At 38.0% G+C, this 11733-nt stretch overlaps 1 protein-coding gene across 1 annotated transcript in view; it reads right to left on the bottom strand.

Moving 5' to 3' along the window:
* Positions 1 to 11733, bottom strand: part of PARD3B (par-3 family cell polarity regulator beta) — a 201785-nt gene that overhangs the window by 155694 nt on the left and 34358 nt on the right. The window contains exon 3 of the mRNA XM_039218010.1: positions 4478 to 4780. Coding sequence (XP_039073941.1) covers positions 4478 to 4780 — 303 coding nt within the window. The remainder of the gene's footprint in view (positions 1 to 4477; positions 4781 to 11733) is intronic.

Raw genomic sequence — 11733 nt, 5'->3', positions numbered from 1 at the left:
GTACTACCTGGAAGAGGATTGAACTTGGGTCAGTCTCATTCCGAAGCCCAAGATTTAACCTGCCGTTAGCATGCTGGGAGCCAAATGGATGCCAATCCACCTATCTGGGTCCTAGTTTCCTTAAGTAGGAAATGAGAGTATGGGTCTATATAGTGGTGTGGTATAGGGAAAAGAAGATTGTATAACATAAAGGAATCTAGAATAAAGTCCTAACTGAATGCTGTATGACTTGGGTAAGTCATTCAACTTTTCTGGGCCTCAGTTTCTGCAATGATATTAGAAGGTTATTCTGAATGGCCTCTGAATTCTCTGGTTAACTCTGAAATACAGGTGACCCTTGAACAATACTTGCTTGAGCTGCTTGGGTCCACTTATACACAGATTTTAAAAATAAATATAGTTCAGTACTGCACATGTATTATCTCAACATTTTTTCCCTCTAGCTTACTTTATTATAAGAATATAGTATATAATACATATAAAATATAAAATATGTATTAGTTAGCTATGTTATTGGTAAGATTTCTGGTCAACAGTAGGCTATTAGCAGTTAAGTTTTGAGGGAATCAAAAGTTGTATGCAGATTTTCGACTGCATGGGGCTCAGTGCCCCAACCCCTGAATTGTTCAAAGGTCAATTGCACTGTTATATAAGGAACTTCAAAGCTGTGACCTTTTCTACCTTTTTAAAAAAACGTTTATTTATTTATTTTAGGTGAGAGAGAGAGTGTGCGTGCATGTGTGCCAGCAGGGGAAGGGTAAAGAGAGATAGGGAGAGAGAATCCCAACTAGGCACTATGCTGTCAGTATGGAGCCTGGTGCAGGCTCAGTCTCATGAACTGTGAGATCACGACCTGAGCTGAGATCAAGAGTTGGAAGTGTAACCAATCAAGCCATCCAGGCACTCCTCCCACCCGCCCCCACCTACTTTTCCATCTTATAACAACAATGCTCTTTATCGCCAATCTTGCTAAGTTCTTACAGCTTTATCAATTCTCATCACATTGCAATTTCCCTCTGCTCCTATCTATCTACTGAAATTGTTCTCTCTAAATTAATTGAAGACCTCTTAGTGGCCATTTCCTAAGTCCTCTTTGTAGTTCTCTTTCTACTGATCTCTCTGAAGTATTTGAAAGTCTCACCTCTGTGGTCTCTGCTAAACATCTTTCTCTTAGTCTGAAGCTAAAGTTTTTGGCTGTTTCTTATTTTCTCCTGTATCCAATGCCACTCTCCTCTTCCAAGCCCTTCCCATCTTCCAGTGCTGTAATCACATGTTAATTTTTCTGAGTCTAACCATCTTCCTCTCTGTCTGCCATCAAACTGGCAGAGCTATTTTCCCCAAGCACAAAACTACCAGCTCATTCCCCAAATATGACACTTTGATGGCTCCCACTGCCCATGAGATTAGCCCATATATAGATACCTATTGCACACATCTTCCATTCAGCTTCTGGAACACAGGGTGGACATCATGATTTAAGTATAATTTCAGAACCCTTCCTATCACAGATTTCCGGGTAGCTACTACCAAACAATAGATGTGAACATAAGATAGAACCTATTCATTCATAATATGGCTCTAACCTGCTTTCCAGATTCATTCCCTATTCATATTACTTTCTTTCCCATCCACACTCCATGTTCAGGATGCTTCTGAGCTTCCCTACTATGCCATGCTTTTTCAGGCTGATTTACCCTGTATGTCCAAAATATTCTATAAGCAAAACAATTTTTCTATTGGGTGTGATCAATATTTACTGATCTTTCTAGAGCCAGTCCAAATGTCACTTCCTTTTGAAGACCCTTCCTGATGAGCAGAGCTAGAAAAGCTTCTTCTATTTATATTATGTTGCAGTGATCTATTTCCATATGCGTTGATCCCCTTCTAACTAGAGTACAACTTCCTCTGGACTGGGGCCATTTCCTAGTCATCTTTTATCTTCCCTAGAACTTACTACAGTACCTAGAACACAGTCGATGCCAAATGAGTGTTTGTTGAATGAAAGACCAAAGAGAAGACAAAATGAATGACATGCCTCTAAGTGTACACGAGGTAGGTTTGCAACATGTGGTTCCTGCTGATACACAGTCTGAGATATGCCTCCAGCAGCTCTCCTCTTAGACTCACCTGGTTCCAGGCATATCAGCAAAGTTGAGAATTTCACTGATAAAGGACAACAATAATAATAACAGTGATGATGATACCAGGTAATGTTATTGAGCACTTATTGTGTGCCAAGACAAAAACTGCCTGTTTTAAGACTGAAAGAACAAGGAACAGAACAATCTTTAAATACAATGAAAGAGAAGAGCAGAAGAAAGATAATTCTGGTATGATGAATCATACTTTGATCTATTATCCAAAAACATGACAAGTGACTGAAACACCACTGAAGACAGAGCTTCAGATCATTTATTAATACAACAGGGTCAGAGCCAAATGAAAGACCTGTATCTATCTCTGGGTTGGGGAGTAAATAAGGTTGTTTTTTTTTTTTTTAATCATTCTACACTGGCTATAGTTAACATTATCCTAAGAAATGTCTTTACTGGTCAAATTTGAATAGTGAAAATTAGCTTAGGATAGTCTCTTTGTCCTCCAAAAAATAACCATAAGATTTAAAAACGGGGGGAGATGGGCATGGAGGAGGGCACTTGTGGGGATGAGCACTGGCTGTTATACGGAAACCGAATTGACAATAAACTACTTGTAAAAAACAAAACAAAACAAACAAAAAAATTCCTAAATATAGAAAACAAATAAGTGTGAGGGGACAAAAATTTGGAAAGTGATAGTGCTGATTGTTGTATGCTCCTTTTTAGAGGCTTACAATGCATATTAGCATAACGGGGATATGGAGACAGCAGTAAGAACACCTGCTCAGTGTGGCTATACCCAGAATTCCTTATATGCATTTGGCCAGTGAACACTTTTTTAACAATATGCCCCACGTTTATTTCCATGGAATTAGTAGAAAGGGAATATTGGCTTTGGAGGTTCCTAAAAACAGGCCTCTGTGCTGGGATTCTAGCAGTGGGTGCATACAAAGCGACTGCTATGAAGACCTATTTGATTTAGGGAAAGTAAGATTGGCTTTGGTCTGGGCTAGAAGAGGCTCATGAGTGGTATTATTATTTCCATGATAAAAATGCAACCCTATATGAAGGCTTAGAAGAAAATGCCAACTCTTAATCAGTTGTTTGAATTAACAGTTTAGTTATTGGGGCTGTCTTACGCAGTCATAGGAATTTATATTTTCATTTTATCCCAAAGAAAAACTTGAGCATCTTTCTTTAATACTATCAACCTGGAAGCTTGACAGTAAGGATTAAAAATTGCTCCTTCCTTCCCACTTGGTTATTGGAAAGGCTCTGAAAGGTAATCAGTCTTGTGAGGCTACACTTTACAGTCTGCATAAAAATGCCATGATTTCCCTTCCTCTCCCCAACCTAATTGAAAGTGCATAATATCACCCAGCTGGGGAAATGTAAACGGTAAACAGATGCAATATATCATGCTATCACACAAAAGCTGGTTACTAATAGGGACTGGGTGGTTGTCAGGACCAAAAGAAATCTGGAAAACAAGTCTTTTTTTCATCTAGATAGAATGAGAGCTCTTTGTGTCTGCCACCCTTCCCCCTTACCTCCTCCCTTCAGAATTCAAGTTACAGCCCCATTAAACCAAGGTCAGTCAACTCCTTCCTTGCGTGTGTAATTCCAGGGGTCACCTAACAATGTATATTGACTAAAACTCTCTTATATCAGCGTTTCAAGAGATGAGACATTTTATTTTTGGCAGGAGGTGGGCTTGAAACCATCTTCTTCGCTACCTACTTCAATTGTACTGACAGATGGTCTTATTATCTCTTTCCTTAGCTGCTAAGCCTAAAGATCCTTGGCCTTGTCACCTCTTATCTTTCTCTACTTCATCAAACTCCTATTGCCAAGATTATCTCCTTTTCTACCTCTGATCATCCATGAAAATCTATACAGGATCACATTTTCCTTGAGTGTAAAATCCCAACTTGCTTTTCAAGGTTCTCTGCACCTGTGCAGCTGTCTATAATTCCACCCCCATTATACCTATACAGAGTCACCATTTTCTTCTCTGACTCCTCACCTCCCGGTGTCAGGCTATTTTCTTGAATGAGTCATTCACAGTAGGACTCAAAATTTTCATCATTAGTGTCCCTCAAAATTTTCATCATTAGTCCTCTGTCACAATATTTATTCAAAAATTGGTCTCTGATGCACCATGAACACAATGACTACTATTCATTCATGCTACCTTATAGCCAGCTCATTTGTTTCATTTTTGATGGCTGATTCCTTATGGATAGGTCAAAGCACAGCTCTTATCAAGGGTACTATGCCATTTCAGTTTTAATAGATTAAAAGATATATTTCTATTTGCTTCAGCAGATTTGAAACTTACTGAATTAAAACTATATTTGTCTTTTGATAAGCTATCTTACCTGTCAACTGGCATCGGCGGATGGTATGGTTTGTTGACTTTGGCATAGAGACCCTCTAAGTGGTCTCTCTCTGGAGACAGTGGACGGCCATCTCGAGGGTAACCCAATGGTCCAGTCCGAGGTGGAGATGGTGACCTATAGACATTTGCTGATGCACAAGGCTCTCGGAAGTGGTTCACTCGGGCGTAATTGGGGTCCATTTCATCATCGTCCATATCATGCAGTGATCCGATTCCACCAGTAGCATAATCAATAAGACCTCTTGCCTGCTTCTCCCTTAGCTCCTGATGTTTTGCTCCAATCCTGAAAAAATGTAGAACAGGTAGCTGAGACATATGTGAATTTTATGTGGTAATATAATGATAGACTCTCCTGAATCTATGTTGATTCCTCCTAATCAGTCACTTAGCTGTCACCTTCCTATTAACCCGAGATCACACCACATAGAAATGCCAACAGCATATCCATGGGGTTAATTTTTTTATCTCTAACCTTTATTTGTTGTAGGGTCTTTATTTCTACAGCAGTGCTAAAGGTATTTTGACATCTTGCCCACTGATGACTGGGCTGCTTGCAGAGTCAGAGGCTGATTTTCATGAAAACTCCCTTCCTACAAATGGGATGTACCTGTGGGAACAGTATATGTGAGGTGTGATATTATGGAAGGCTTCCTTGGGAGAGGGATGCATGTTAAAGAGCCCATTAGAATCGTATACCTTGGCTACAATTTCACCATTTGGTACCCCAGAATTCTAGTGTATTCCTTTAAGGAAAAGAGCTTACAAAAATTGATTTAAATATGAAAAAGAAATACAGAGGCTTTCTGGTCACTAAAAGCAGTGGGATCAGAGGTAATTTATGAGAGATTCTAAGTTTTTTGGTTACACAAATGGGGATCATTGTGTCTCATTATATAGGGGCTAGGGACAGAGTAAAATAGCGAAGAAATTAATAGGCTCCTGACAGAGATGAATTGGCACATATAAGTGAATTAAACATTACTGGCAGAACTCCACAGCGCTCAAGCCTTAAGTGATATTACAAAATGCTACTACTAATCAGTGTGCCAGTAGACTGCTGGCAATGGAAGCGAAAAATAGACCTAGGTGGATTCCAAATCCATCTGAATTTTAAGAATGCGACATTTAATCTGGAAAGTGTGAGATCAGCTCTCCTGAATTCTCAGTTACATGTTTAAATGGAAAGGTCACTGTGGCATCTTATTGGACAATGGCAACCTGATGGTGTCAGGAGGTGTACTGTGCTAATGAGGAACGAATGGAACCTTACATCACTGGGCAAATATGGTGCACTCCATACAGGACAAGAGAAGCCAGATGATGCTGGCTCAGGCAGCAAAAGTAAGAACTCAAGAAACGATGGGGACAAGCCTGGGTTCTGTGACTATGAGAGGACCGTGGGCTAGAAATGAAAGATCTGTACATGCCTGGGCACATTTATAGAAAGCTTGGATGAATTAATCCCCCCCCCCCCCCCCCCCCCCCCCGCCACACACACACTGAACTCTCTCAGTATCTTCTCCGTTTCGAGCAAAAACACCTATTTTTTGCACATGGCAGCTAGCTTTGTTTATTATCTTTAACTTTCAAGGCATTTTCTCTTTTGGTAGAATGGTTTCCCTCCCTCCCCCACCCAGGGGAGAGAAGGGAAGGAAAAAAAAAAACATGAAGAAGAAGAAGGTATAGGACAAAAATCCAGTATCCATTTCCAAGTCAAAACAGATGAAAATAAATGCCAAGATACATTATTGCATATCTCTTTTGACTGGGCCAAATCATGTGCCCTATACATAAGTAATTAGAAGAATTTATATTTTTGTAAAGAGAAGCTTGAATCTCCAAGGGATTCTGAATGAAGATGAAAGGGAGATTACACGGTAGGATACCTGTTAAGAAGGCCTGCCCATCCCCTTTCAATGCAGGTTAGTCCTAGATTCATGGATGTTTGTTTTGAATAATTTTTTATAAAGAAGATAACTCGCTCTATTCTGCAACAAAACTGTCCTTTCAGGGACAGTGCAGGCCGGATTATTAGAGAACACTCGCTGCACTATGATGATAGGGATGGATTTCCATGGCAAAGAGAGTGCAGGACATCAATAAAGTCGGGGGGCGGGGGAGGTTCCGTGTGGTTACTATGCCTCCTAAGTGTGATGCCTTCATGAGATTTCATGAGAAATCATTCAGTAGAAAGATGAACATCTCACGGCGGTTGCATAAAGCTCCACTTGTGCATTAATGAAAGAAGAAAACACCAAGCCTGATTTTTAAAAGTCACAGAAATAGAACACTGGTATCTGAGCCCCTTATCTCATCACTTCCCTTTCTTAGAGATTTTCTCATTAATTAGGCTCTGGGTACGGAAAGATTCTCAGATGAAAAGTACTCCGCGTATGCAAAGCAGTATTTTATCTTGTATTTTTTCTCTCTAAAACAAAACGAAATTTCTCCTTGATCCTCTCTGCACCACTGAGTGTTTCAGTAACTAATTTCATATTAATCACTCAGTAGGTGAAATAGCAATTTCTTTGAACCGTCATTATTATGCCATATATCAGGGTCTCTCCCCATGTTGGGGAGGACAAGGCAATCTGAAAAGGGGTGTATGGAGGCAGAAGACACTCTCTCCAGAGAGAAATGTCAAGGAAATAGATTTTTTTGTTTTTGTTTTTGGTAGCTCTGACCTCTCTCTGCCCCAATTCAGTGTGAGAATTCTAATTGTTTATAGTCATTTCCACTTAGAGGTCTTCATATCTCTTGGACCTCACCCTGTTAAAATATCTATTTTTCAAAATAGCTCTTGATCATATGTCCTTTTTATTGGACGGTACCACCAGCTTTCCCATTCTTCCCAGCATAGTGCCTTTGAATTATTTAAAGTTCTTCTTTCCTTATAAAAGCATTGTTGTTTCTTGTTTCCATTATAACTCTTGGATACCCTCTTTTATTTCCATCTCTTTCACCAAACTCTAGTATTCAGGTTTTATACTGCCTGCCTGTGCACTGTCCAGTATGGTGGCCACTAGCCACATGATGATATAAACATTTAAATTAGAATTAACTACAGTTAAGTAAAATTTAAAATTCAGCTTCTCAGTTTCACAAACCACATTTCAAGTGCTCTATAGCCAGATGTAGCTTGTGACTACTATATCAGGCACTGTAGATAGATACAGGCTAATTCCATCATTGCAGAAAGCTACATTGGGCTGTGCTGGCCTAGATTATTCTAATATCTTTTTGGTATGTTATCACATAACACTTTAATCTATACCTTAAGCAACTGTTGGATAGGCTTCCCTAAAGAACATTTACATCGTATCCCTGTAACATCAAGGATCTCTAACAAGAGATTATAGTAAATGATGGAGTAAGAGCGTGGTTACTCTATTTTCCTCCCTCAAACTCCAAATGAACAAACAATTGAGAAATTGGGAAGGTGATTTTATCTACAGTGGAGTTAGAAAATGACCATAATCTTACGCCATGCAATGAAATTTGGACCCATCCCAAAAGGGGGAGTACATCAAGAGACATGCCTATGTCTCTAGCAGGGTATACGTTTCACTCCACTAAGATCAAGAGTCCAGAAGGCTACAGACAACAAACTTTTATTCAGAAAAAAAATATATAGTTTGAAGGCCGGTGTAAGATCCTGGAATTGTGGGGTAAATCTTTGTAAGGTGCCACCTTAAGGTTGGAGGAGAGGTGGAGCTAGAAGATTTATATTTCCTCTGAGACATATATTTCCTTCTACACTGAGAAACTTCATGGAGTAAAAGGAGAGAAAAGAAAAGAAGCTCCAACCTATTTTGTAGCTGAAAGGCAGAATTAGCAGAGCAGAGATAAACAAACGCAAACTCATCAAAATAAAACCAATAACCTAAGAGGCTTCACTAAGCAAGCTGATCTCTTTCAGATTGATTTGCTCTCCCAAAATGGAAGACCATGGAAAACAAGCCCCTAGGGCATGTCCCCAGCAGATGTGGCAAGAAGATATTTTGGAAGAACATATGGAATTGAAGCTACTAGCGACCTTCAGTCTCTATGCTCTCCATGTCCTCTAACACTATATTTAAAAATAGTATTTAAACACTATATAATAAAAAATCAATTTAATGGGTCATAACAAGCTTTTGAAAAATTAAGTACAATAAAAGAAAAAATATTGCATGTAGTATGCATAAGTATTATTTCAAGAAGGAGAAAAATCAAGTCACCTAAAAATTCAGGCAAATTGAGGCTAGGCTGAAAGATAAAGAAAGCCCAATGAAAAACATTCTCTAACATTTCAAAACTCAAGGGAATATAGCTTGTTGACCTGTTGTGAGAAATAACTTAACAATTACAAGCAGTCAACCAAAAATCGAATCAAAATGAGGAATTCAACTTGATAAGGTTGAGGAATGACAGGTGTGAAGGTGAGCAGGATCCTAACCTTAGGTTAAGGTTAAACACTGTAGCAGCATAATTACAGAAAACCACAAATAGGATAAACTCTGACAATATAAAAATGATAATCATTAGTGAAAATCAGAAATCAGTAAGGATGTTAGGAGAAAGTGTTAATATTCATCAGCTGTATTCATTTTCTCATGTTTTTAGAGTAGGCATCAGTAGTTAGTGTTGAAAGTTGATAAACCAGGAAATAGAGGATGTAGTATATACTAAATATTAGTACAAGAAAAAACTACTCAAATAACAAATTATCAGGAAACTCCAACCATGTAGAAAATAGAAAACAGAAGAAGCTATAAAAAGAAGTAATATAAAATCAGATGACTAGATTTATCTTTTATGACAATAAATGAAAATGGAAAAAATTTCTTTATTGTAACTAAGGAATCCCAGATATGATAAAAAGGGAAGACATAGTATATGTTATCAAAATAGTAAAAAATGAAGAATAGCCTAAATGTGCAGCAATAGGGGACTAGGAAAGACATATGATTGCAGCTAAAAAAAATATGGGCATACTATTCCCATACTAAAAGGAAATAAGATATACATATGGGCCAAAATAGATATAGATATTTGTATGATATATTACATATTCTTGCCCTACATAGAAAAATGCCTGGAAGGATACAAAAGAATTTCCTAACAGCGATTGCTCTGGAAAGTATAATTGGAGGCACACTATCTGAATTTTCATATCATATATTTTTAGGATAATTTAAAAATATTTTAAAAATATTAAAAAAGTCCTTTACAACTACATACTGACTGTCATAGTGAATTCAAACATAAAACAAAAAATTAAATAGGTAACAGCAGGCATCCTTTGTGTTGCAAACCTGATTTTTCATGATTCCATTATCAACTCAGTTATGACCATTTTTTTCAAATTACTGTTCACTTAACATTTGTTTGGTTCCTGTCAAATTAACTGCTTTTGCCTAGAGTACCCGTTCTCCATTAATCAAATTTTTGATTAGATTTTTTCCTACAATAAAAACTTTACTCATTTAAAATTCATTTAAACTCATTTACATATTGATCACCACTATTCTCCTCTTCAACTCATATATCCAGTAAATTCTTTATTCTGTAATTCTTACATATTAGTTTTTTTTTTAAATCAAAATAAAAAAATGAAATGAAAACATTTTTGATTCGTTTCTAGATATTTTGCTTCCAGAACTAGACTATAAGCTCCTTGAGGTTCATGTGAGTTCTCTTTCTGTTTGTTTTGGCTGACTGATTTACTCACTCATACTTACTGATATTAGATTATATAGTAGAAATAAAAGAAAAAAAAAACAAAAGAAAAATTCTCAGTCCCCGACTCACTGTCAGGACGGTATAAAGAAGTAATTACAATTCAGTGGGAAAACAAAGATACTGCATGTACAAAGATCAGAGTCAATTCAACCTTGAAGTTTTGAGGGAGAATGATGACGGTGGTGCTACATGCACTGGATTTTTTTTAAGTTTGTTTTTTTGAGAGAGAGAGGTGTGCGCTCAAGTGTGCAAGTGGGGGAGGGGCAGGGAAAGAGGGAGACCGAATTCCAAACAGGCTCTGTGCTGTCACTGCTGAGCTCGAAGCAGGGCCTGAACCCACAAACCACGGGATCATGACCTGAGCTGAATCCAAGAGTCAGACACCTAACCACTGTGGCACCCAGGACCCCCTGTGTGAACTGGATTTCGAAGGAACGTGTCCACCTTGTCCAGGAGGACAGGAGAGATGTAGAAACGGTGTGAGGCACTCCAGTGAGAAGGAAGGACCCAAGCAAAAGGGCATGGAAGTGTATGATTTACTTAATGCTGGGGGGCAAGTCTGATGTGCAACACACTGGTTTGAGTCAGCCACCCATAGTTCTCCCACAAAAGGAACACCTTTAGTAGAAGGTATTGGCAAATTTCTGTAAGTTATATGTAAAGTTTTGATGAGGAAGGTCCTATGATACCTTTTTTTCATTTGTTTGTCTAATCTTTCATTATAAAAGGAAACAACGATACAGAAAGCCATGCAAAACAAATCTATGGATCTAAGAGCTGCTCTAAAGCAAACATGTTTGTAACTATCACTGAAGTCAAGAAATAGACCTCTGCGGGATAGGGTCTCCATGGGGTCTCTCTCCATCACAACCACATCCATATTTTTATATTACATATGTATCTCCTTCCTTCCACATTAAGAATCCTGCTTTTCAAGATATAGGGAATACTAGAACTAAATATCCCATAATTACAACTTGCTCTACTCTGTATTACATAGACAACAGTTTCAGAATAGCAATACCAAATATTAACCACTAACAGAATGATTAAAAAAGAGGTAAACTTCTCTTTTCCATATGTCTTTCTGTCATCCCTATATTTTTGTAGTTGTATCACACCTACGTTGTTAAGGCAGACAGCAGCTCCATACTATCATTAATTCAGCTCTCATTTAATATTAGCTCTGAAAAATAACTATTTAACATATTAAAATAAATATATATATAAAGACCAACAGTCCTAATGCCAACGAATATGTAGTCATCTACTAGAATCCTCAGGAAGAACTCATGGAACAGTGTTTCTTTAGTTGATAACAGCACGTCTTTTATGCTTCACAGCCATGTTTGCTGGATATAAAATTAACCATCTTTCTCCTTGAATATTTAAATATGTGACATCATTTTCTTACAACAAAATGTTGCTGTTGAAAAACTGGATGAGGGGCATCTGGGTGGCTCAGTTCGTTAAGCGTCCGACTTCAACTCAGGTCATGATCTCATGGTTCAT

This window comes from Hyaena hyaena, unplaced genomic scaffold, assembly GCF_003009895.1.
Source record: "Hyaena hyaena isolate Hyena2069 unplaced genomic scaffold, ASM300989v1 scaffold_729, whole genome shotgun sequence".
Lineage (NCBI taxonomy): Eukaryota > Metazoa > Chordata > Mammalia > Carnivora > Hyaenidae > Hyaena > Hyaena hyaena.
The sequence above is the reverse complement of the archived record's forward strand: the minus strand, read 5'-3'. Positions and strand labels throughout refer to the sequence as shown.